Raw genomic sequence first — 27,969 nt, forward strand, 5'->3', positions numbered from 1 at the left:
GTTAGCTGGGAGTACATCTCTTTGAACTCAATAGGACTTACATTTGAGTAGACTTGCCTAGGCTTCCATTATAAGCAAGTGTGTGTGTGTGTGTGTGTGTGTGTGTGTGTGAGAGAGAGAGAGAGAGAGAGAGAGAGAGAGAGAGAGAGAGAGAGACTCTCCTAAGTGCTTTGCTCATGAGTTCATAATAATTTCAGAGGGGTGAAAGAAATATCAGTCAAGATGAAGCAATGTATATCTATCTATGATGACCTCATGTTCTTCACGTTTCTGTCATGAATGATATCCTGTCTATGAATTTAGCTGCACAAAACAGCTCACACCTGCCACTAATCTCCATTTTCTTTAGCTTATTGATGGAAAGCCAATAACAAAGAGCTGTGGCGTTCCCTGGATGATCACAATTATGGGCATGTAGGTCATAAAGCTGTTTGGCTACAAACTCCACGGGCCATTTCATTTGTTGTTTTCATTAGCCAGGCAACCATTCCCCAAGAGACACTGGGGACTCCTTCAGTGCGTTTAATGGAATCTCTGTGATGTAATTGTCAAAATCCTGGTTGCTATATATGGCAATTATTCCAGACAGATTAGATGACATAGAACAGATGGGCTGCTTGCCTGCTCACTTCTGGCCCCCAACTTTACTCTTTTCTCATATTTAGAGCGGTGCAGTAAAACTGCTCCAACTAAATTAGCCTGGCTGCAGCTCTTAGATCTTTAATACAAGTGATTGGGGGATTGGGTTGGAAGTCAAAGAATTCAGGGCGAACATTATTTCCTCATATGGTAGATCTATTTGGGTTTCTGCGGAGGAAAAGAGTTTCTAAAACTGGTTGATTGTTCTGAAGAATACATTGCCATCCAAGGCAGGACTTATATTAACCACGGAAAGCTAGGCATAGAAAGCTGTAACTGCAATGGCTTCGCCTGCTCCTAAATTTTCAACAAGAAGTAATTCATAAACCATTAGACTAATTCAGACTCTAATGTATTTCTGCTTATAATCCTATCCTGTGCTACTGTAATGTCATCTTGGAAACATAAATTTATATCCATTGGAAAATGGAAAAATGCATGACTTAAAATAAGACTCTGGTGTCATTGCTTTGTATTTAATGAAGGAAAGCTGTTGATTATAAATGCCACAATGTTTAGGGGTTTGGGGGGGGCAGAAGAGTGTATACAGTCCCCACCACAAAGTATGATGCTCAAAGTTGTATCAAGGGGCATGACATGGGTGACACCATTTCACCCATGTAAGTAATCAGTCAATGATGCACTTACCAAGTAATGGAAAACCATGTCTTCACCAATAAGAGAATCCTTCATTTAAACTTGTGCCTATTGTGAAGGAAAACAAGACTAGCTATTACTATTTTGGAAGCTCTGGACCCTGCATAGAAGTTAAAATAGTAGCAAAGAGGCCCAATTGAAAACAACTATTTTCAAAGCTTCAGTCCCTGATCGTAAACACCACTTCCCAACACTGGAGGAGCTGCACTTGTTGTTCAATAAATTTTCTGTTATTTATTTTGTAACTGCACCTAAACCACAATAAATTGTCCAGCACTTGGCTGCCAGACCAGATAAAATATAACTTTTACCATCAATACAGTCCATTTCCAAGGCCAATATAAACTAATGGGCATATTTAAAAGATACAATAGGCTTCTGCATACAGGGACAGAGTCTTTCTCTTCTTCTAAAATAAAACATTTCCCACATAATAGCATCCAATGTACATATTCTATAATGTCTTTCGTTCTTTTTACTTTTACTGGCAGGGCACTCAAAATGAAGAGTCATAATTTCTCACGGGCCCTTATTCAGGATTTAAAGAAATACTGAACCAGAAAAACTACCCAAAGTATTTTCCCAAGAAAAAGAGGTTTCTAAAAACCAGTCCTCCACCACCTCAACAGGGTTTTTTCCCTTCAGCATAGATATACATTCTGATGTCTGTTCGTGATTTGGCACATTCCCAAGCAACATCGTGATTTGCTTTCTGCAGCTCTGAAAATTAAATCCATGCTTAACTGGCCTTGGTTGTGTGAGACCTGTAATAGCAAGTTGGTGAAAAGGTGAGCCTTGGCTGCTGTTGCTTCTGAGAATTCTGCTGCAGACCATGTGTCTCTCCCACTCTTTCTGCTGCAGAGGGTTTGCTCCTAGGAGTTGCACTCCTCACAGTGGCAGGAGAGGATGTAACGGTAGGTGGCCGTGAGCCTCATGCCACCTGAGCAGCGCAACCTCATGGCTTTCAGCTTGGAAGTCTGTGGCTGGCAGCAATGGCACGTGGAGCGGAAGGGCTGTTTCAGGACCGTACTGAAGGACACCATTGGTTCGGAGCGTGATGTCTGAGTGCAACGTCCCTCACAACGAGCTAGCAGCACCATCTGCAAAGGAAGGAGACAAAGGAATCAAGGAACGGAGCCCCAGAGCAGTGCAGATTTGTGATGCCGGAAGAAATTGTATCGTTCATAACTACCTGGTTCCGATTAAGCAGCCCACTTCACAACCCATTTAGGCCTCATTGCATTGTGTTAATAATTTAATTATGGGTATATATACTCTGGGCCTAAGTTTTCTATCACATCAGCTACATTTTGTATACATTTTTTCATCATATTGGGTTTTTTTAAAATATAGAATGCTTTGATTATGGATCAGGAGGGGTAAGATATGAAGTGTTGCAAACCCAGTCATGTGATCTAGCACCCGTGGCCACCTGGAAATGGCCAATTTGGACCCCTTGTTTCACATGAGTTCTTTTCCTAGTCCACTTGTTTCCTGTCTATTCCTCTAACGCACTTAAGCAGAAAAAGTAATCTACTGTAGTGCTTCCGAGGCAGAGGCATGTATGTGTGCAATAATATTATAGATATGACAGCAGTCTAATTAAAACATTCTTAGCAAAAGAAGAAGAAGCCATGCTATTGCCATTGATAATGGTGAGCTCTGCCCCAAGATGCTGTTACAGAATTTCTTCTTCCCTCTGGGATTCTCTCCCCAAATTCTCCGCTCTATTCATGGGTAATGAATTGCCTCACCCTATCCACTGCCCATGAATAGCATGGAGAATTTTCTCTCAACCCTAGGCTTGCTACTGTTATAGAATTAAATACTGATTGGCATTCATTCCTCTCTCTTGTTTTTATGGACCATATTTCCCCAGACACAGATGATACCTTCCAGATTTAATAATAATATAAAGGAGTCTTGTGGCACACAGTGGCACACAATGCAAGTAGTCTTTTGTTAAGCAAAGCTTATGCCATAATTAACTTCTCAGTATTTAGGTGAAACAAGACTCTTTGCTGATTTCTCTGCAATAGTCTAACACTGCTATTCTTCTGGAAATCCCTTACTTGTTGTATGCAATGCTTTTAGAGACCACTTGCCCTATATTCCTATCTGGCCCCTGGGCTCAGCTGGGGAGCCCTTGTTGGAGGTGTCACATATTCAGTATGTGGGTACCACCAAGAGGGGCTTCATTGCAGTTGCACAGGCATTGCTTTAGATCAGGGGTCAGCAAACCTTTTCAGCAGGGGGCCGGTCCACTGTCCCTCAGACCTTGTGGGGGGCCAGACTATATTTTTTTGGGGGGATGAACGAATTCCTATGCCCCACAGATAACCCAGAGATGCATTTTAAATAAAAGGACACATTCTACTCATGTAAGAACACGCTGATTCCCAGACCATCCACAGGCTGGATTTAGAAGGTGATTGGGCCAGATCCGGCCCCCGGGCCTTAGTTTGCCTACCCATGCTTTAAGCGCTGTTCTTTCTACTGCTCTTTCTACTCAGGCCTTCTCCAGCTGAATTGTTGTTTTCAGTTTGCAGTTGACATAATCTGCTATGAAGGATTTATATTATGCTTTGCAGTTTTCTTTTATGCATTTCTTTTATGCATCTTATGTATTTTTATATGTTTAGTCTACATTAGCCTATATATAGTATAATATAAGGCTGGTATCAGTCGTTTGCTTTTTTTCAAAGGCTGAACAGAGAAGGCAAGTTCATTTTTAACAGGCAGTAATGGGGACAAATCTCCGTATGGATTTTTGAGCTGGTTTTTGCAGAAAAAAGAAGGGCAAATGGTCAGCAGCAGCAGCAGGTGTTGGAGCTACAATCGATGGCGCTGCCTCTCTTCCCCACTTCCATGGAGCAGAACATAGCAGAAAACTCAACAGCTGCTATTAAGCCACAGCAAGTTTCTCCAAGCACAATATTCCAAGCAAAAACACCTTTTTTGGCATTTTCTCATGTTTCTAAATGAAAAAGGAAAGGTTGGCCAAAAATCACTTGAAACCATATGTAAACCACATCTACTACATTTGGATCAAAAGAAAACTGGATCTGAAGCTGTCATGGAAGGAGAATGTGTGTGGACACAAATGAATTTCATATCCCTTAAGAAAGGCAAGTGGTGTGTTTTTACCTCAATTTTGCTACCAACTGAATGTAATTAAGAATATAAGAAGCTGTGTTCTACCGAATCAGACATTGGTTCGCCTAGTTCCGCAGTGACTACAATGACTGGCAGTGACTCTGCTGGGTTTCAGACCAGGGTCTTCTCCAACCCTGACTTGAAGCTATCAGGGATTTAACTTGGGACCTTCTGTATGAAAAGCTGATGTTCTACCACTGAGCTATGGCCCATCCCGAATTACAGAAGGGCCATTCCACCCCACTGCCCTACTTTCAATCCACATGGGATTATTTCTCAATAGCACCTCTTTGTCTCGTTGTGATGAGGTCTACAAGGTAATCACACACAAAATACACTGATTTTTATTTTGGACGATATTGTCTTGAATATATGAAATATATACTAATATTAGCAATTCATAAAAATAGGTAAAGGGGGCATCACCAAACAGAAGGAGACTAAAAGGGGGCCAAGGACTCAAATTGTATTGAAAAATTGAAATGTACTGAATAGTAAAATGTCTTTAGAAAATGCCTGATACATTTTGGTAAAAAACTTTCCTCAAGTGTACAATATTACAGTTTTCCTGTCCTGTAATAATAAGAATAATTTGAATATTGTAAGAGGGAAAATGTATTCTTGTGCTCTACTGAAGCACAATTTTCTAGGGACATTTTCATATTCTATAAATTTTTATTTTTGAAAATCCTTCTTGAGGTCTTCTTCCTCCTTCTCTTCCTCCTTCTCCTCCTCCTCCTCCTCCTCCTCCTCCTCTTCTTCTTCTCCTCCTCCTCCTCCTCCTCTTCATCCTTGCTAATAATTCACAGACGCTAAAAATCATATGGACTTGGCAGGAGGGCTACAGAAATTTCTGATGGTGATGAGGAAACCTCTGGTCCTTCCACTCATTATGGAAGTTCTGCTTTAAAATATGGTGGTAGCACCACCACTTGAAGGAAAGACTGTCTACATGGTCAGTCACACTTTCCCCTTAATTTATTCACAATATGAAACATATCAGGAAGTCTGTAACAAATGAAGTTGTCTGGCTGAGAAGGGAATGACTAGATGAAGTACTTTAAAACAACCTGAATGACGATGACAGTCCTGAACACTGAGCTGAGTCAGGAAAAATTCCACACAATAAAAAACAATCTCCCCAGCCTACATTGTGTCTTTTCAGTGAATGCAGCAACTCAATCAGCACACAAGAAAATATAATCCGGATGAGTGTGGCTAATTTCCCTATTTTAGCTGTATGTATTTGTTTGCTTGTACTCTGGTAGATTTCTGAGTGAACATGTTAGTCTTTTTAAATGGTATATTTTTCAATTTATAAATGTACCTTTCAGAGTATTTCTTGCTGTCACATTTTCTAACGCAACTCTGCAGCCATAAAGGCTAAGTGCCAATTCACATAATCTATTTTGTGTCCCTGCAGGCAGTCCATGCCTTCTCTAGGAATGTGCTCATGTGGAGAAACTTAATATATATGAACTGACAGATCAAAAATATGTCAGCAACAATTTCTGTGACTGGAGTGGTTGGAAAAATTGCCACCTCACTCAAGGGAAGTTGAGCTGACTAGATTTGCAATTGGCCAATTCATAAATTTCTTCAAGCAGGTGTATCAAAAATTATACCACATGAATCAGACAGAACTGGCATCGTCATGGGGCAGTTACTTCAGACAAGTTTCCAGAAAGAGTGATGATTTTCCTGCCTCCAAAGAACAGTGTGACTACTCTCAAACACTGAACAGCAGTTCAGGCCTCGTGGCAAATTGCTTTTGAAACTGAGGAGACTTTGAGATATGGCACATAGGTCTGCAGTGCAAAGGGTGGGAAGTAAAAAACGACAGCTCAGCCCCTTGTGGGAGGCATCTTTTCAATATTTCACTCTGGAAGCAAAAATCTCTATGATCTGTCCTGGAATCAGCCCTTTTCATTTAAAAATAAAAATAAAAGTCGGACTTCTTAAGAATCTCCTTGGACCTTCACAAACACATAGTTGTACTGACATCATCTCCTCTGCTTCTCCTGCAGAAGAAGCGTTCTTTGTGTGAGTGATCAGTTACACTAGGGATGGGAAAGCAATGGCACTCATGATGATGTTTGACCATCATTCTTGACCATTGGCTATGCTGACTTGGTATGACAGGAGCACCTGAAAGGCAATAGGTTGGGAAAGGGCGAATTACACCATCAGTTTTCTGGATGTCCATCTGATTTTCAGTCTGTGATATTCGGAGGTATCAGCTTTATTAATTCATTTATTTTGCAAAGGATTAGATGTCATATTTCCCTTAATTCAAATGCAACCAGTCATGGCTGGAGAAGTTCACTTCGGCTACAGCCCTATGCCCACTAAGCTCCTAACTAGGGATGGTGGGAGTTGCACTCCAACAATAGCTGGAGACCCAAGTTTGAGAAACACTGCATATGCAGTACTAGGATTTAATATGATTTTTTTTAAAAAAAGTTTAGGAATATAAAGACTGGTTTACCAGGGCAGCTCAAGACATTTTGCCACCTGATGTGGAGGAGCAAATGGTGCCTTCCACACCACCCACAAGTCAAAATTCACAAAGCACAAAGTCAGCTAAGTTACTTTAGCACCTGAGGCAGCACATCCTACCAATTCCTTCCTTCCTCCTTGGCAGTAAAAAATGTAACAATAATAAATTTACTGCTGTTTCATGACTTCCAAAACTGGCTGCTTGAGTTGGCTGCCTCACTCTGCCTAACGGTAGACCTGGCCCTGAGGTGGAACTATTTATTTTGTGCTTTTATCCTGTATTTGTATCTTGTGAGCCATCCTGAGATCTTTGGATGAAGGGCAGCATATAAACTTAATGCATAATAAATAATAAAAACAATATTTCAACACACCAGTTTCCAACCCCTCTCTTTCAAACTACACACACACAGAATTTATATACACTCTGTTTGAGGGGAGAGGAGTAGATAACACCATTGCACAGACAACATGAATAGCAGCTGCCACTTTAGATGATGTCATCACACATAGCTGTGTACAATTGCGAATCAGCATGTGCAAAACTGCACTGTGAAAAATCGGCTTCTGTGTGCTTCAGATACATGTGTACACAACACATTGTTCTCCCTTATGTTGTTGGTTTTTTATGGTGCTTGCATGTAAGAAAGGTCGAGAAGTTTAAGATAGCACTTACCTTTGAACTGCACTTGTACAAAGGGTGGCTGATGGAATCCACATAATGGTGCCTCATGCAACGGTCTGGGTCTGAATCGATCATGAAAGTACTGTCTGTTTTACTGTCTGTGTCTCCCATTATTGCCAGAAGGGACAGCACGGAAATGGAAGCGGCTAATACATGATTTCCCATCGTTGGAGAACTTCTCGGGAAATACAGTAGAGGGAGGCAGAGCATCAGAAGCACTCTAAAGACTCAGGCCCAGTCCCTTTCGAGGAAAATGAGAGCTCTGTGCTAAGTCTCTGGCTTGTCATTGCTGGTTTTGAGTTAGGCATTTGTGGAGGGTATAATCCATCAGAACATCTCCTGCATGGCTGCTGGGATAGAAAATAAATAAATTAAGATCCTGGAAAAACAACAAAATGGCCTCTAGAGTGAACTAGGCATAAATAATAATAAAGCTCAAAAGACCGGTGTTGGCCAAGAAAAACTTAGTGAGCAAACATCATCCCATTGTAGGTGTGGTGGAAGAAGAGGTCAAAGCCTCTTCTATCAATGTTTTAATAATAAGGACATTTAATATTGCAGAAAATGTTTTTATGCAATGAAGTCTCCGGTCGGTTCCGTTCAATGTCAATTATTTAGCAAGGCACCTGAGGATTTCTGAACATTAAAAGGCCTGAGGGTTCGCATGAAAAATTGAAAGGTGTGTTCCAGAGGATTAAAGAGAGTTACATTAAAGATGGAAATGTTGGCTCAAAGCAGAAACGAAAATTAATTCACTGGGCTCATCCCTCTCTCCAGTGATCTGTTCAGCCATTCTAATCAGTGATTGCCCCAACGATAGACTTGCTTTTTTGTGCTCTACACACAGCTGTGTCCACTGAAATGGGCTGAGATGTAGGGAACATATGTGAAAATAAGTGTGCAGTCTTGCTGCTAGCAAAGAGATCTTACCTACACATCCACAAAGGGTGCGTGAGCACACACACGGCATGAGTTTGAGGGTGAGTCTCTGGAGCTAGGGGGGAAAGTGCTTGCCTTCATAAGTAGGAGGGCACCCAAGTTTCAGAAATACTGATCTAAAACAAATCTGAATGAGATTTTACTAACAGGAGGTTCTGTGACCATACGGAGGGCACATTATAAGAGTCAGTTTTTTCCATCTCGAAGAAAGAGATGGGAGCCACTACTTGACTGTATTAAATTTGTTCACCTGTACAGAAATGTTTATTTACTTGCATTAAGCCAAAATAAATAAATCCCAAGAAGCTCCAGCAAATAACCCCCAAAGCCACATGCATTTGCTTTAAGTCACACTAGGATCGAATCACATAGCACGCCAAAGGTTGGGGATCTTTATCAGCCTGAGGGCCAAATTTATTGGCAACGGACGAGACTCTGATTTTTGCACAGTAGGCTACATTCCAGCACTACGGATGCCAGAGGCTTCTACACACAGACACACATCTATCCATCTCTCTATCCTCTACCCAGGCATGTAAGCGGCATTATCACAGTTCAAAAGCACATTCCAGCTAGGCAGACGCTCTCAAGGAGTGTACCAAGCAGGTTCAATGGGGGATATCGTGTGAGGATCAGATAGAGAGATGCAAAGGGCTGTGAGGCGTGGAGGCCGCTCTCTGCAAGGCCTTTTCCACCTAACCTAGGGGCGAGGCCCCAACTCACCCAGCCCTACTGAAGAGGCTCCTCATGAGGTCGGAGGAACATTGCCTGGCTATTGTTTTATTGATTTAATATGCTTTAAATTGCTTTGAGATTTTTATTAAAAATATAAAGCGGTATAGAAATTAAAAATTAAAATTTGGCCCCCCAGGTTTCCCACTCCTGACATGAAGTATCAGTGGTGGCATTTCATCAAAGGATGAGGGCTAGAAACATATATTCTTTAAAACCTCCTAATATTCCTGCTCGAGATAACTGGTGCTTGAAAATCTGAAGTTCTTGACACTGAAAGAATAGATGTCCTGTTGTACTTTCTCTTTTTTCACCAAGAGTTGTTTTATATATGTTTTATATCATGTACATTAGAACATAAGAAGACCACCGCTAGATCAGGCCAATAGCTCATCTAGTCCAGCTAACCCAATGTCTGTGAGAAAGCCACTTCCGCGATCCCATAGGAGGTGGGGTTGCGGGCTTCACGCCCCTCCCCCACTCTCGCAGGGGCTGCCTCCAGCCCCCACAATAGCAAAAGGAATCCCCAGCCACATCATACCCCGGGCCAGCCAATCGGCTGGTTCTGGGGGCGGGCCTCGGCCATTTAAACCCACGGCAGCTGAGGCTCCTCCTCTTTCCCTCGCTGCAGCTGACCCGGCTTTCCCTCCCGTCCCACCCTATTCAGGCTAGGTTCTCTGACGTTGCTATGAACTATGGTTGGTCGCCGTCAAGGGGCCTGGTAGGAATTTTTTCCAGGTGGCAGATTGGCACCAGCCATTTGGTTTTCGCCTACCTCATAGCAAACCGTCACAACTCTTCGGTATTGGCGGTTAGGCATTGGTGGGGGTACTGTTCCATTGTTATGAAAATGTAGGGGGGAAGGGAATGCCATCACCTTCCCCAAACAAGGGTAGTCCGGTAAAGGATTCCGGGGGGCGTGGCCCTGTCCTAAGCCTAGGGAGGTGTGGGCCCATGGCACGCCCCCATGTGGTAACACCAGGGAGAGGTCCTAGTCGACGTGCCTCAGCAGGACTCCTCCCACTGGTGATTAACCCTTCCGGCCTAGGAGCCGGTTAGTAGTTAGGACCAATGCCTAAGCCAATACCGCTCAATTCCTGTAATCAATAAAGTTGTGGCCTAATTTGACCCAATAAACTGAATTCTTGTGTCCTGTGTCTTTATTTCCTTGGGGGGGGGGAGGCGGGAACTCGCCACGCAAGCATACAAGCAAGACATAAGTGCCAGAGCACTCTGCCCACCTACAGTTCCCAGCAATGGCTGACAGAGAAGGTGAAATATATAGATGAGCCACCTGATTAAATAGCAACAGCTGCAGATCTTACAACTTCAGCCCCACCAATAAACCTACCAAATTCGTTTTCAATAAGCATATAAGATATGTCAGTCAAGTCCAACCAACCAATATGAGAAGAAGAAATAATGTTAATCAGTGAGCAGGTCTGGCCAAAGACATTTTGCTGCTTCCCACATGTCTAGGTGCATAAAGGCCAAAGGCAGCCAAGTTATTTTGGCATCTGGCGCAGAAAACCTCGCAAGCACCTCTCCCTCTCCCCTTCCTTAGCTGTCAAAATACAATAAACAGAAATGAAATGAAATAATAGCCGTTAAGTACAAAACCCATAAATTAAATTAAATAACCCTAAATTAAAGGATCATAAATTTAAAATACAATAACCATAAATTTTAAGAATCATAAATGTGGAGTACAGTAACCAAAAATGAAAGAATCATAAATTCAGAACACAGAAATCATGAATTAAAAAGCCATTTGCTGCTCTTTCATAACCCCAAAACAGCTGCATCTGGAGGCTGCCTCACCCTGCCCAATGGTAGGACTGGGCTGGCCATTGAATTCCTACTGAAGGACATAGAAGGCTGCTCCCCTGTTCCAACCACTAGCTGTTTGCCCACCTTTCCTTGCTCCAGGTAGGCAATTTGAACAGTGACATGCCTCTTGTTGGCAAGCAAGCTAAAGGACATAACCCCAGGTAATTAGCCCACAGTCTGAAGGCTGGATCCAGCCTCCCAAGTGGCCTCCCCTATCCCTCCCCACCATATTCTCAATCTGGTTCACTTACTCAAATACGATTTGTGAATGGAAATACCTGCCTGCAGGGGCAAACTATATGGCAATAGACCGTGTTTAGTTTAGCCTGAGAACAGGTTTCTCCATGTCTTTCCTAAGACCTACTTGTGTTATTGTTCATCTGCTCTGTCCAATGGACTGCTGAGCCATGTGGTGGCATACTCACCCAGAGGCTGCTTTCTACCACCAGTGGAAAATCTGTCAATTTTGATTCCAGTTTCTCTCCCTTCTGTTTCTTCACATTTCCAAATCAGTTTTCAAAAAAAAAAAAAAAGGCATTGTGAAAATTCACCAACATCTTTGTAAGAATTTTTCCTAACACGTGCACCTTTGTCTAACAAACACTTTCTTATAAAACAATCTCCGCTAACATAATTTATTTTTGCATGCTATTCTCACCAATATATGCATTTATATGTACATTTTATCCTCCTCTAGCATTACATTACAGTGGTAACTCGGGTTACGAACTTAATTCGTTCCGGAGGTCCGTTCTCAACCCAAAACTGTTCTTAACCTGACGTGTGTTTTCACTAATGGGGCCTCCCTCTGCCACCGCGCTGCTGGCGTGTGATTTCCGTTGTCATCTTGGGGCAAAGTTTGTAACCCGAAGTGTTTGTAACCCGTGGTGTTTGTAACCTGAGGTACCACTGTACTTGGATGAAGAGTGGCATTGCAAAATTCAGATAAACACAAATTTTGGAAGGACAGCTCAGTTCTTTTCATTCTGGAAGTGTCAGATTAGAAAGCTTCACCTTTGGAGGTGAACGGAACCAAATTACTCCTATCTCCCATCCCTACCCAACACTACTGGAGAACAAGCCTTTCTTGGTGGTGAACTGGGCAGGGTTGACTTGCGTGGTGACACTTAGAAAAGCCAGCGACTGCATGGACTGATGGAGGAGGCTGCAGGGTTCTGCAGAGAAACCTACAGAGCCTCCTTTCAACTCTGTGGTGGTCCTTGAAGTACTAGCTCCAAATAAGCTGCTATGAAAAAGAGGCCAAAATTACAGAAACTGCAATAAAGATGATTATATACATTTACAAGAAATGTGGTGGGAAAGTGAAAATTACAATTGCGGGCCCTGCAAGAACAGGGTGAGGAGCGGCTCCCATGGAGGCCTGCCATAACCTTCCCCACCCCCTCTGATAAGCTGCCACTTCACTAGACATGACGCTGTGCTGCTGGGTGTCTATTGCCAACACAGCTGGGCGGTTTTTATGCCAGGCATCTGGCTGCTCACCCAGGCCAAAGCTCTACCTCTGTTTCCCAGGTCAGCTGGGTATGTGGGGAAGCTGGTGGATTCTTCTAGGGCTTATGCTTAGCATGAACTACCATACTTTTTAGGGTGTGCCCTGTGCAACAGTTGCAGGTGAGGCTATACCACAATCCTATGGAAACCACTCAATAGTTATCTGCATATGCAGGCTGCCATATCGTAGCACCAGAGGAAGATAGAAAGCTCAATGTTCTACAGTAGGAGGGCCACTCGCACAGCATTTTAAAACAAGGGCACAGATGTGCATGAAATGTGTGTGTGCTGATTTTGATGAGTAGGTGATCATTTAGAAATGATCACATTAATTTGAATAGAAACACACAATACATCCCACCATAGTGAGGAAGATGGTGACCACGTGACTTTTGTACCTTCTCAGTTTCCTATCTATCTAATAGGCAACTTCAAGGTCTCTTCTCTACCTTCCTGTTTAAAGTGGGCTTAGGATGGATGGCCCTTCAAACAAAGGACTGGCAGCCCTTCAAATAGAGAATTGTCCTCTGTCATGCAGGACACGTGCCTTCTTTTTTCTACAGAAACACTGTCAAGCATCTGCTTGGGCTTGGCTCCATAGGGTGGGCCTGCAGGCAAAACTGACTACTCACTTCAGAATATAGGACGAATGAGTAAAACACCCTTAATAGTTAAACCTATTACGGTCTGTAGTGGGCGAGACGCCCTGGGGGCAACGCAACTTCCTATTTTGCTTCCAGCACAGCCCTCCCATCTCCGGAGCTGGAGTTTTATTTGGAAGAGTTTCTGCTTGTTTGCCTGATTGATTTGTTGCTCTTGCTGCAGAGCCTGCCAACCTGATGCCAGGTTTAGATCTAATAATAGGCATAAAATTCAAGGAGCTGCTAGCTGTGCAAGCAAATGGCAGCCCTGCACGAGGCAGACTCTCTGCTCGGAGCAAGTCCCTTCCCGCTAATCCCGGTGTGACCTGTGCGCCTGCTGGAGAATCGCAAGTAAATGGACCTCTTGCAGACTCTCTTCATGAGCCACTCCAAGCACTCTGCTTCCTTTTGCCATGAAACCACTAGGAAGGCCTAAGCACAATACTCTCCCTTAGCCTTAACACACTCTCTCTCACACACACATACAATATCAGTGGTGAGGGAGGAGATCTACAACAACGGGGTGATTGTAAGGAGTTCAACAAGGTAATGTATCTGAAGTAGTTTGAACACACTATAGTGCGATATCAATGCTATTTCCTGGTTTGATTTATACCTTGCCTTTCAGAACAACTCCCTCCCAGCACATCTTGCAGTGCAATATAATGCAATAATAAAACCACCAGCAGAATGAGTAAATAAAAACAGCAGCTGAGGGATAGTGCTACTAGCTACAGGGGAAATTAGGCAGACACAAGAACATGACTGAGGGCCATGTTCCTTCCTTGGTAACTGTGGATTTAGGATGTGTGTGTGTACATGGGTGTAAACAAGGGGATCTAGGAACATGAAGTCCATGTGGAAGCACCGATGGGGCAGCCTTGCTTTCCCAGCTTCCAGACACATCTTGCTGGTGCTTACTGGTGCTTACTGTCTTTGCCTGGCAGGCAGACAGTATGTCATTGAATTGTGACAATGGCTCTTGTTGGCCTGGATACAGGAAAAAGAAGTGTGTGGCAAAAGTCAGAAACCTTTAACTTTTGCATGGGTGGAATATAGCCTGCTGTGCAAAGGTAAGACTCACATCTCCACACACTTCTGCCTCTTGCCCACTTGCTATTGACATGTGGCCCACAGAAGATTGACCAGGAAGAAATTTGGCCCCAGGCTGGAAAAGGTTCCCCACTTTCTGCCTTATAGGAATCTGATCTGGAGCCTCCAGCCAGTGCGCAAAGCATAATGTGCTTTCTGACCAAGCCCTGAGCTATGTTCTCTTTGGGGCAATTCCGATGCAGTCTGCCACCACGTGGAACCATTTTTCTAACCACCTCTTTGTGAAGCCATAACTTTTATTGCAGTCCTCCATGCAAAATGAAACTTAATCAGCACATAAAAGAGGTTAAGTCATTGTTACCAAATATCCAAAAACTAGAGAAAGGTTTTCATATGAAACACATGCAAGGTTTGGCTGCGCTAGGCACCGTTCCGTATGTATGCCTGAAAGGGAACATCAGATGGAAATTAGGGGGGTGTGCTTGAAAAACTGCTAGATAAAGAACATCAGGGGTTGGCACTATTTTCTCTTCTGCTAATGTTCGTGCCATTATATTGATATTGGATATATGCTAAGTGCTATGCCCTCTCGAGCGCCAAAATTTAAATTACGGCAACGATTTCCTCTTGCATTTTTCCTTTCAATCTATCAAGCCCTCATTTAATGCAACATTCAACATTGCTCCACCCTAATGCTGCTTTAAACAGAACCAACGTGCTCTGGCACAGTAGTGTGAAAGGGACTTAGCAAGAGAAAAAGTGTGCTTTGGCTCATCTCCCCTTTGTTTCCATGTGGCACAGAGAGAAGAAGTGCCCAGTAGGTCTTGCCCTTTGTCGGTAAATAAATATTTCTGCAGTGGGATTGTTTCCCTCCCCCTTCTTCATGCTTCCTTATTTAAGCATTTGTGCACGGCTGATGACTGGGCAGGCAGACAGTGATGTGAGTGCATTTGAAACCCTCGCAACTGCATTGTTGTCCAACTTAAAAATGCCGGATGAAGTCATAAAGCAGCTGTGATCCACTCAGAGGGAAAGAGGTGAAAATAGAGAACTGAAGCCACATAAAAGTCAATTCCAAACAAACTGAAATAATTGCACCCCACCCAGCACGGTTTTGTATGGATACCAAATTTAAACATTCGGGGCTAGATCCTGCCTGACATAAAGGACAAGAGTAACTCTGGCTGCAGCAGAACTAACGTGATCTACTTCTGTTGAAGCTTTGGCCTGCCATTCACACACGCTAATCCAGTGTTATATAAACAGCATTCTGGACGAGAGCAAGGAGGCACCGTAGTCAGATTGTCCAAAAGTTAAGGGTGGGTCTGTTAACTTCTGGCCTTTATGTCCTCGATGACGCCCCCTCTTAACTGTCGAGTACTTCCAATACAAAGACAGAATCCACCTGTGTAGTCAGTTCTCCAGCATAACCCTGTCATTTTGAGGAAGATGTCGGAGAGTAAGATTTCACTGTCATTTTCTGGAAGCCAGTTCTGCTATGTAATTTGCTATCACTTTAGCCTCTTTTCCTCTGAGTGAGCAGCTGAAAATGGTCTTAAATTCAAAACATTTTCTAAAACCCATTTCCTCTAGTTTTATAGATTTTTTTTGGTGTAAAAGAAAGGTTTACATCTGAAACGCCTGTTGCTTACTTCTCCACTGGCGAGGAATTAAGAGAGTCCTTGGTGCTTATCAGCAAAGAAATGGGGAGGAGGGATACCTTGTTGGTTGGGACCCTCCCCCAGAGATTCTACTCGCCTTGGAGAACATCCATATGGCTCATGCCTCTACAGTCAGTTGGACACTGCAATGCCACTAGAAAAGAAACATTTTTTCACACCCAGAGACCATATTGCCAATAGTGGGATGGAGACTCTAGAGACTGCATGGTCTATGCTGGTTCCACAATGTCCCTATCAGCTCTGCAACTGGACAGAGAACCAGCATGAAATTGCCCAGCCTAGAATTTCCATGAGGTTAAAAAGGTAAAGGTACCCCTGCCCGTACGGGCCAGTCTTGACAGACTCTAGGGTTGTGCGCTCATCTCACTCTAGAGGCCGGGAGCCAGTGCTGTCCGCAGACACTTCCAGGTCACGTGGCCAGCGTGACGAAGCTGCTCCGGCGAACCAGCACCAGAGCAGCACACGGAAACGCCGTTTACCTTCCCGCTAGTAAGCGGTCCCTATTTATCTGCTTGCACCCGGGGGTGCTTTCGAACTGCTAGGTTGGCAGGCGCTGGGACCGAGCAACAGGAGAGCACCCCGCCGCGGGGATTCGAACCGCCGACCATGCGATCGGCAAGTCCTAGGCGCTGAGGTTTTACCCACAGCACCACCCGCGTCCATGAGGTTACTAACCAATAAAATTTCAGCTATAAACACAGTATGCCTAAAGTGTCAATTATTATTCTGTACCTTAGCACCAACAGTCATCAGACAACTAGTTCACTGCCGTACTAGTTACTTGAGAACTTGGGATGGCACTGATGAAATTTTATCCAAAAATACCCATTAACTATCTTTTTAAAAGTAATCATAATCATATGATAAGCATGTCACCTCTCAAACACAGGAGAATAGACAGCATTTTGAAAGTAAATGAAGAGCAATTGAGGCTGCAATCTTTTACATGCTTACCTGGGAGTAAGTCTTATTGAATTCATTGGGGCATACTTATGTTTAAAAATGCATAAGATAGCACTGTCAGAAGCTTACAAGTCCAGATATTTTTCTATACATTTTCTTTTCTCTCTGAAAGCTTTTTTTAGTTCAGCAATATATGGATAGTAACTTGATTGTGGGCATTTCAGGATAATAGCTTTGCACTGGGGAAAAATTGATTGTAACTGTTTACAACAGACATAGTAGCATCAAGACCTCTAATCATGGAATTGCACCTAACAGTGATATATAGGAGAAAGACCACAAAGTTGAATTAAAATATCTGGTGTCAGTTGGACTGATATTTGGGGCAAGAGTTCTGCTCTGGCTTGCAAGCCAAAGTGGAAGGGACTGTCCTCTTCCCATCTCCATAGAAAAAGGCACAGTTAACATTTCTTCTCTTCCCCCCAACCCCCACCCCGACCTCTGTTCCCTGTTGGCCTGGCAACAGCTTCACAAGCTTCACTAGTGCCGTCTTAATATGGTGATGTGGAATGGGTACTGTTGCTTGGCACAGGATTATTGAATGGACACAGAAGACAAAAAAAAGTTGTAGGTAGCCATGCTGGTTCATTCAAAAATATCTAGAAACCAATGCAGAAACCAACAAACATGTCGCAAGGTAAATAGCAAGCTTTCAATTTCTCCAGAACTCTTCTACAAGCTGGAAGGTAGAATTCTAGAGTTTGAGTTCTGATAAAATCTCACTGTGGCTTTTGGATTCTTTTCTCCCTAAGAGACCAAAATGACCACCTACAATTTTTGTTATTTGAAGACTTTTAAAACTGAAGGAAGATTATATTTTACTATGTGAAGATGGGATATGCCATCTGCATTTTGGTTCCTACAAATAATTCGTTATTATTTGTGCTAGTAATGCTATCAGAGGAATCATACTCAATCCTCCTTTCAAAATTATTTGTGGCTACATGGGGGGGCAGACATACGGTTTCATTTCCAATCTGTGTGTATCCTGTAACTTCCTGCTAAACTACTGTTAACTTTTCATACCACAAATGCTCTTAGTTTTTGCTGTTCAGCTTTTGTTGCACTATAGCCCCTCCAGACAACATTAATGTGGTGCTAATAGGGAAATATCGCTGGACAGCTAACAAAGTAGAATAAATTCACCACTAATGCACTATTATTGTGTCAACAGCATGTTGTAGAAGACATCCACATTGGAACACCCATATGGAGGGTCTCCCAGTTGGATTTCTATTGACTCTTAGTGCGCCACCCAAAATCAACCTCCAACGCTGCTTAAAATAAAAACTGCCAGACTTCTCTTTACTTCTGTTCTCTGCCTCACAAGGGATCCAGGTGCTGGAAATGGATCTGAGTAACTGCTGTATGTTATAATCTTTTTAATAAAAAACAATATGGAGAACATTCATTATTGTTTCTTTATCCCAGCAGACTTTGGTGCAACCCAAAATCTGTTTCCAGATTTCAGGACGCTCTACCAGAGACTAATCAAATTAAGCCTGCCTAATGTGTCCTGCACTCCGTCTTAAGACTGTCATTTTCTGCAGACCTCTAGGTTTCTGCATAATGTCTAGCTCTCTCCCACTTTCCCTGTTTTGCTTAAGCCTGAAGAAAAAGCCTGGAGAACTCAAAAACTTGATCACTATTTAGCAGTAGCAGAAAGCATGGTGGGGCAGTGATGTTCCCCTGATCTCTGGCTGGTTGCAGCACTGCTGGTAGAGTAGAAGGGAGAAGGCAGCAGCAAAGTCCGCATGGCAGAAATCCACTCGGGGTCCCACCAGATTGGATCTTCCAGTGCATTTGCACTGCGCTAACCTTGCCACCACTTTGTTTCTCCACCTTCCTTTAAGCAGCACCAACATGACCAACCAAAGGCCAGGTGTATAGCAGTGATGACCCTCCAGACCGCCCACTCCTGCTCCTTAGGGATGGTTGATTTGCTCCTAATAGAAGACAGTATGTAATATGTAGATATGCAAGTGTTTTTCAGTCACTCATTGCTTTTTCTCTTGAGGAAATCACTGGGAAATTTCCACAAAGGATGAAAATAATAATAATGAAAGAAAACAGTGTGTCACACACACACACCCAACAAAAACCTCATATAATTCCATTGCAGTGTACCCTTGTCAGGAATTAAATCCTTTCCTTTGGATTCATTCAGTCAAACTTGTCATTTCCTTGAAGGAAGGACTGGATGAAAAAGGATGAAAGGTTCTCAGATATCAACTTGTTTCTTTTAACAAGGTGGGTGGCATGCTCTGAAGCTCCCATCCAGCCCCAGTCTGAGTGTTGTGGTAGTGATCTGTGGGTTACTATCATGATATGACTGACCTTCCTTCACCAAACCAGACGCTGAACATTAACTCAAATCCTCAACTTGCCTGCAAGGCCATGCTAATGTGGATTATAGCTCTGCTGTATTAATAAGCATGAGAACCTTATTGGCAGACTTCCCTAACAATGATTCAATTCCTATCTATCTATCTATCTATCTATCTATCTATCTATCTATCTATCTCTCTCTCTATCTATCTATCTATCTATCTATCTATCTATCTATCTATCATCTATCTATCTCTATCATCTATCTATCTCTCTATCTCTCTATCATCTATCTATCTCTCTATCTCTCTATCTATCTATCTATCTATCTATCTATCTATCATCTATCCAGCTGTCTGTCTCTAAATCTCTAAAATAATATTGATCCAGCGGAATTCCTGGTGGCTCAGAGTCCCATTGGTATGAGCTGGCTTCAGCATTTGATGGACAAATGGTGAGAAAGAATACATTGCCTGCCATTTAGATAAAGTTCCGCGATTGGGCGAGCTGCACCACAACATTCCAGCAAACAGAACGAGAGCCGGTGGAGCTTGGAAGTGGTAGTGCCAGTGCTACCCGGATTCTATTCTGAATTAGATTATGTGAAAAAAGAGTGAATATATAGACAACCAGCTGCTCAAAGGCTTACTACAACCTTGCTTTTATTGTTCTGCTAAGTTAGAGGTGCGGCATCAGAGGGATTCCATGCATACCGTCACTGAGAAATTTTAATATGTTCCACACTGACACACATAAAAAGGAAGTAACAGCTGATCATAAGTCAGACCAGGCGACAGCATCGCCCTCCCTCCCTCCTTCTCTTTCGCGCTCTCCCCATGTGGGAGCAGAATTGTGGGCCCTCCAGAATTGTGGGGTCCCAGGTGGATTCCACATCATAATCGGCAGGGAATCAGGCAAGCGAGCTCATACAATTACATCTATGTTTCATTATGGAAGTGAGCATGTACAGTATTCGCTCCTCCCAGCAACCACCCAGAGTGGCACATAAAGTAGTGAATTACAGAGGCATGCCAGATCAAAGCTTTTGCAGTCCCCCTTTCTCAGATTACAAGAACAAAGGAATAGTCAGTGGCATGGAGAGGCAGTCAACTGAAAATAGGCAGCAACGTGATGAATCACTTTTTCTGTGCAAATTATTGTGTGGAACTCACTGCCACAAGAATTTTTTTTTCTTAAATCGGAAACTTAGCAGGATTTTAAAAGACAGCAAGTGCCAAACGATTCACATTAATACAAAGGAGACCAAACAAGAAAAGTTTGAAACATTTTTAAAGGATACTACCTAGCCTTTTGTGCTTCGGGACAAAAAGCAGATTTTAACTAGAAAAGTCTAAAGAGGCATTTGTTTGTTTGTTTGTTTGATTGATTGATTGATTGATTGATTGATTGATTTACAGCCTGCCTGTGAATTGAATGGTTCTCAAAGCAGCTTTTACATAAAGGTCAGACTCTTTGACGCTATTAGCTATGCCCCACCGGCTTCATAGTAATCCCTGCCTGAAAGGGTTTGAAGAAGTACAATTGGCTTATGCATATTCTGCTCAGTAATATGGAACCCACAGAGTCAGGGCCTTTCTAGTGGTGGCTCCTTCATCGAGGATGCACATTTGACACCCCCCACTCTCCTTTTCAGCTTTTAAATGGGCCTTGTAACCCCTTTGATTTCACACTGCTTTCAAGTTAAATGTGCTCCTTCAGTTCTTAATGTTTTCTTGTTTGCATCACTGATGTCTTGGTTCTGAAATTATTTTACTGCGCTTCCTGTGCTAGACTGTAGTCTGCTCTAGGGCACCTTCAGATGGGTACTGTATGTACTGCAGGTGGATGCAGCAGCAAGCATATTGCACTTTGCACGCGGATGTTGTAGATTTGTACTAGGAGGGCCTTCTCGGTGGTGGCGCCCTCCCTGTGGAACACCCTCCTTTCAGATGTCAAGGAAATAAACAACTACCTGACTTTTAGAAGACACCTGAAGGCAACCCTGTTTAGGGAAGTTTTTAACGTTTGATGTTTTCTTGTGTTTTTAATATTCTGTTGGGCGCCGCCCAAAGTGGCCGAGGAAACCCAGCAAGATGGACGGGGTATAATATTAAAATTGTTATTACTATCCCCTCCAGTACAGAAAAGCTCTTCGAGGCTTCTGCATTCTTGGTTTTGCACTGCCTCCTTTGACTCCTCCAATCCTGCCATTTGCCCTCTCCTTCTCTTTTCCCCCCAACAGTGGAAGCTGCCCTGTGATGCCATGCCGACATGCCACCCTGACCTTTCTTCTGGCTCTTGCAGCTGTGGCAGCAGCATTGGCAGCAGCCTTGCCACAGTTCTTCTCTCTCCTTCCTTGGCAGCAAGAAATCCAGTCCCTTCTCCCCCTTCTCCTTCCCTCCTTCCTTGTGCCCTGCGGCTGGGCTGACTCAGCCCCTGCAGGGAAAGGAAGAGGATAAAGCAAGAGCGACCACTACCAACACAGCCATACCTACACCATTGTTTCTCTTTCTCTGCCTCCCCCCCCCCCTAGCGCTCCCCTCACTGCCTGATCACATGGATCCTCCATTTGGGTTCTCTCTGCTTTCATGCAAATACCCATCTCCGACCAAAAGAAAATTAACAGGCTCACCAGCTGCAAAGCTTCCCCCGGCCCTCGCAACATGAGGGTCGCCCACTTCATTCCCCCGCTTTATTTAAGCAGGAGTTATTCACCAAGACAGCACTACGCTTTCACTTTTACAGTTTTTAATATTCAGGTTGTGCTTGCTTGCTTAACATCCCCTCAGTACGACAAAAACAGCATCAGCTGGAAGCATGCAGGACAGGCTTACGTCAGAAAGAAGCGGCTTCAGTGTGGCACATTGCCATGGCAGCATGGCACATGACCAAAGGAACATTGCTGGTTTGAAAAGTTGGCTGGTATTTCCTGGAAGCTATGGACCATGTACCCATCTCAAAGACTTTGAGGATGCAAACCAGCTTAAATTCAGGAGCACATGTGACCACTCTGATACCTTTAAGAGCACAAATCATCCCAAATGCACATCTGGAAGGGAACTTAGATGGCTGCTTTAATTTCTCAGCTTAGAGCATCCTATTCATGTCTACTCAGAAGTAAGTCCTACTGAGTTTATTAGAATGTGAGCATGGGACTGCAGCCTTACTGAATTGATTTCATGTATACTTTATATTTTAACTGTGTCCATGAGCTGCCTTGCGAGGCTTTCACACTGAAAGGTGGCATGGAACTCCTACTGTGGTGGAGTGGCTGCAATGTTGGACTAGAACATGGGAGACCAAGGTTCAAATCCCTGCCGAGCCATGAAACTCACTGCTTGATCTAGGACCAGCCATTTTCTCTGAGCCTACCCTACGTCAATGTATTGTTGTCTGAGTAAAACTGGTGGGGCCCACCTTGAGCTCCTTGGAGAAAAGGTGGGGTGCAAATAAATACATCTTAGAAGGATGAAGAACAGCATCCCTGCAGGATCAGACTTAGAGACTTCCTAAACCAGCATCATGTTCCCAACAGCGCCCCCCCCCCCAGATGCTGTTGGGAAGCTCTGAAGCAGGCCAGCTAGGCAGCACCCCTCCCCACATTTGTGCCCAGCAATTGATCTTCAAAGCTATACTGCCCATTTAGCCATCATGGCTGATAAATGCCCCGTGAGCTTGTCTAAACCTTTGAGAAGGCCATCTAAGCTGGCAACCATCATCACATCTCTCTGCGCTGGATCCCATAAGTTAAGAATACGCTGTCCCTCTCCAAAGGTGATCCACTGCAGTGGTTGCTCAGTTCTACTTAAAGTACAACAACGTTTGATCCAGTCCTGCTATAAAGCATGTGCCTGTTGGAAACAAAACACAACTACTCCAATTTGTTTTACAAACAGTCTTGATCACGAATAATTGTCCTGATACCATCATGGACACAAATAATCATGCATGCACAATAAAGAAGAAATCTCTTTCCTGAATCTCACAAAGTTCTGAGGAATCTCAACCCAGCAAACAGCTGTATGAGGAGATCTGAGAAGAGACAGTTCTTTCCTTCCACTGATGTAACAGTGTCTTTGCTGATAATGGTAGAAGCAGACTGCCAATGGCAAGCCAGATCTGACTTGAGTACATCAGTGCTTGCGTTTCTAACGCCATAGAGGCAGCTGTCTCCTCACCCTGACAATGTGCAAATTGCATTCTATTAGTGACAGTCAACTTGGATAGCTTTTGCATTAGCACTCCAATGTGGTGGTTATGGCACATGAATTCTGCAACCTAAACAACCTGTGTTAACTAAAAAAAGTGTGCTTATTTCATAGAATTTGTTCTGCTACTGCTATGCAAAACCCTTTGGGGGAACTGAACGCGCCACCCTGAAACATTGGAAACCTGTTCAGCTCAACTGTGGTTTCTAAAATTTCACTTTGTGTTGCCCACATGCTTGCAGGTTTATCGTTGCAATAATAAAAGCAATAGGAACCAAAAGCCAGTTTTAGAAAACAGAGATCCTCTGAAGGCTCAGTTCGGCACACTCATAGCACTGGATCCTATGCCTGCCTGCAAGGATCACACAGAATCCACACTGGCCTGCTTTTAAGTCTGTTGAACCACAAATACATCCCCAGTGTTGCATGTGATAGATTTACAGGTGTGCTTCTTTAGAAGCGATTCACTGTGAATGGCTCTTAACAGGAGAAGTGTAACAGGAGTTTCTGCCCTAGCCTTCCCATCTAAAATAATCCTCTTAAAATTTCACATAGCTTATGTAGCATAAGTCGTTAATTTCATAGCCACCATGAGGCATCTATGGTACTGTCAGCGTTTAAATGGTGGAAGAGGCCATTTCAGACAGTAAGCATAACTGAGGGAAATTATTGCAGAATTATTCCTCAGCTACCCAAACAGAGCTAAGATGAAAATATAATAACCATCGTGGAGTCATTTGGGAGGAAAGGCGGGATACAAATTTAATCAATAAATGAAATAGATTCTTCAGTGCAAGGGCTATAGCTCAGTGTCACAGAACAAGCTTTACATGCAAACAGTCCCAGGTTCAGTCCCTAAGTTTTCCAGGCAGGGCTGGGAAAGATCCCTGTGTGAAATCCTGGAGAGCTGCTCTCAGCCATCGTAGACAATACTGAGCCACATGGTTTGATGTAAGGCAACTTTCTAAGGCGGGGGATCTCTCTACTGCATTAGGACTTTGTCTTTCGGCTCTCCAGCCTCTTGAATGACATTACACTGTTTTGGAATCCACAAATCTGATGCCATTTGCCTCCTTCCAGTGTATAATCATAGCAGTGATGACAGCAAGCGTCTGCCATTCAACGTCCATGCAAAAGGGGAGGTTCAGGCTGCACAAGTTTTAACTGTAGAAGATGCTTTCACTTAAATCCAAATGCTTCTGCTATGTTCACCCATCTTGATCACATCACCCTTCTGGATCAATGGGTGGTACTCACTTGCTTTCTGGGACAAAACCAACAAACAAAGGGGGAGAGCCAGTAAAAAATGAAATTATCCAACTGCACGGCAGTCTTTTATTATTGCATGACACAATATTTCTATGCAGTTGGGTTGGTTGCTTCCATTATGGGGCCAGGGCTAATGAAGATGGTCCTTAGCCACAAATTTCAAACATATTTTCTAAGTTATTTTCTGTTATGTCTGTTTGCCTTGCTGTGGTTCACACATTTCCATTGCAAACATCACACTTCATATAGGGGAAATGTTATCTTTAAAATATTCTTGTATCACTTGCAGTAAACTTATTCGACTATTATTCTTCCTATTTCTTCAGAGTGAGGGATGAGCCAGAGAGCTTTGTTCACTTTTTTTCCTTTCTGAATCTTAGACTAGCTGGCAGCACTCCCCTCAAATGCAGCCTTTAGAAAACACTTTCATGCCCACATGAAATTTATGCTACAATCAAGCGTGCTGCTTTAAATATTCATTCAACTCACTGTCTGGTGATGCTGTTTTCTTCAGGAATTTGTCCACTAAATTTCCTCGATGTAGATGTTGCTGTTACATTTAACATGCTTTTAGCTTTTGAAACCCTAAATAACTTAAGACCACAATATCTAAAGGACTGCCTTGTTTCCTTGCTGCCCAGCAACAGGACTCCTCAGATGGGACACTGCTGAGAGTAACATATTCAGAAGCGCACTTTGCCTGTGCAAGATACCAGGCTCTTAGTGTTGCAGCTCCAGCTCTCTGGAATTACCAACTAGCCAAAAAACAGACAAGCACCTAAGATGATGATGTTTAGGCACCTACTGAAGACCTTATTGTTTAGGAAGGCTTTCTTTGAGGTGTAGCCCAGTCATTTATGGAAGATCAATTTTACATCTGGTGAAATGTTTTTATTGTTTTTAGAGCTTGTATGGATAGCTTTGTTGTTCTGGAGTTTGCTGAATTGCTCTTATTGCTTTTACAGCTGTATTATTATTATTATTATTATTATTATTATTATTATTATTATTATTATTATTATTACTGTGTGAACTGCTTCTATGGCTTTATGATGTGAAGCCACCTATACATTTATATACAGTAATAATAATAATAATAATAATAATAATAATAATAATAATGAAAATGAAAATTGCCATTACATCTTTGGTTAAAAAAACCCCCCATTGTATTATTATCTCTCAGAATTATGCTGCTCTAAAATAAAACATTTGAAACCTTCCCCTTCAAAAAAGGGGGTCACATTAGTCTTACTGAGAGTAGACTCATTGGTTTCAATGAATCTGCTTGCAATATGGTTTAGTGAGCTATCACCCAGTGATTCCAGGGCAGCGTCAGAAACTTCTTTCAACAGGAGGTATGGGGAGACTGGCAAATTATTTCTGAGAGCTTTGCCCTGCCGGAGCATCCTTGGTTTGATCTGCCGAACAGACATCCCCCTGCATTATTGGTTGTGCTGACGGCGTAAGCCGACTGCTCAATATATCTCCTCTGTTCTGCAGCCAAGACAAACACTGTGGATTCCCTCGCCGTTCCTAACCAATCAAATGCACATATTAAATCCATCCTAATCCATAACCAGTGCTGTGCACCCCGTGGCAAAACTTCCCAGAAGTTTGGATAAATACAAAAGGGGGGAAAGGGGGAAAGGGGGGGGGGGAGAGATCTCAAACAAAACCTAAAACCTCGCAAAGGATGACACCCAACCCTAGAAATAAATATTGCCTATTGTTTCGAATTATTCCAAGCCCTCCAGCAGATGACTGGCAGAGGATCAGCATACATTAGTTGTCATAAAAGTAAACACATCTCCGTTTTATAGCAGGAGCTTCGCCTGCGTTCATGGAGTCCCATTGTAATGGGACAAAGGCAGCGCTGGAGATACCCCTCAGCCCCGTTTTCGGACTCGCACAACTCAGCTGCCTGTCCCCCTTCCAGTTCAGCCTCGTACAAACGAGGGTCAGTGCAAACCGAGAAGCCCCTGCGCGGAGATGAGATGGATTTAATGCTGCAGTTATTTTATCCCCAGAAGGACTCATTCTTTCCCCCCCCCCCCACTGACTGCCCCCTGGCATCCTCAGGAGACACATAATTTAAGGCACGCTGGCAATAAATAAATAAAAAAGATCTAGTAGGCAGCGAATCTTTAGGCAATCGCTAATGAAATCTGAGTTCGTGAACAATAAAGCAGGATATTTAAAGAGCGCGGGGCTGTCAAAAGACAAATCATTCTCATTAAGCACATTAAGGCGATATTTGGCGTTCTGATCCAATCTCTCCGTTCGCTGCCTGCTTACCTTTGCAAAACGCGCCGCTTTCACCTTCCTTTGGACTCCGGCAACTCAGAGCGAAAAAGAGGTCTTGTTACTTCCAAATGCTTTTGTTCTTCTGCCCCCCTGTCACATGGCTTGCCTTTTATATTTGCAACACACAAAAGTTAGGGCTGTTGTTTAAGCAGGAGAGAGAGAGAGAGAGAGAGAGAGAGAGAGAGAGAGAGAGAGAGAGAGAGAGAGAGAGAGAGAGAGAATGTCAAATGGAAAAGTGCCATTGCAGTCATATATCAATCAGGCGAGCGGCAGCGGCAGCTCACAAGCAAATGGGAATTCCACAGAAATGTGAAGCTCTTGTTATCTGAGAAATCACTAAACACCACCAGTCAAGCTTCCTTCTTCTGCACAGACTTCTCTCATTGGAGAACTGGAAAACTGGATGCAAATACACTGAAATTTCAGGATGTTTCCTGTGATGGCATACAAGGCTATGGAGGTTCAGGTCCAAACTTCATTCTGTCCCACCTAAATTTGCCAGATCACTTGGTCAGAGACAAGCTCATTTGCACCTCTGCTAATTGTTTGCCATTTCAAATTGGGGGGGGGGGGGGAGAGAGAAATACTTTTTAGGAAAATATCTGCCAAGTGTAACTTCTTCCAAAGTCACCTTGATGAGGTTTTGTCTGAAGAGTAAGTTATTGATGCTAGATTTATGAATTGAATCCTGTGTGTGAGAGAGAGAAAGAGGTACTGACTTATTGCAGTTGGTCAGACAGGGCGTATTGTATCGCCTTGTCATTCAACTGAATGAACATGCATACATTTGCATCTTTCTCCTTGCTCTCTTGGAAGTCTGCTTTAAGCAAGCTGTCTCCGGGACTCACATATTAATGATCAGAAAGACA

The 27,969-nt window shown here is 43.2% G+C and overlaps 1 protein-coding gene across 4 annotated transcripts; it reads right to left on the bottom strand.

Annotated features, from left to right (window-relative positions):
* Window positions 1-1,504: 1,504 nt before the first annotated feature.
* NDP (norrin cystine knot growth factor NDP) lies at window positions 1,505-27,937 on the bottom strand. Of its 4 annotated transcripts, none has more exons than XM_083498485.1 (4): window positions 27,886-27,937; window positions 27,092-27,237; window positions 7,628-7,986; window positions 1,505-2,396 (listed from the first exon to the last, which is right to left on the bottom strand). In XM_083498485.1, the coding sequence occupies exons 3-4, from the start codon at window positions 7,844-7,846 to the stop codon at window positions 2,169-2,171; spliced, it is 447 nt and encodes a 148-aa protein (XP_083354611.1). In that variant the 5' UTR covers window positions 7,847-7,986; window positions 27,092-27,237; window positions 27,886-27,937; the 3' UTR covers window positions 1,505-2,168. The 4 variants fall into 4 exon arrangements, with proteins under 4 accessions (XP_083354611.1, XP_083354609.1, XP_083354610.1 ...); XM_083498483.1 differs by having other exon boundaries at window positions 27,732-27,923; XM_083498484.1 differs by having other exon boundaries at window positions 7,628-7,983; window positions 27,092-27,923.
* Between the last annotated feature and the right edge of the window lie 32 nt (window positions 27,938-27,969).

Source organism: Podarcis liolepis, assembly GCF_965112155.1.
Source record: "Podarcis liolepis genome assembly, chromosome: 4".
Lineage (NCBI taxonomy): Eukaryota > Metazoa > Chordata > Lepidosauria > Squamata > Lacertidae > Podarcis > Podarcis liolepis.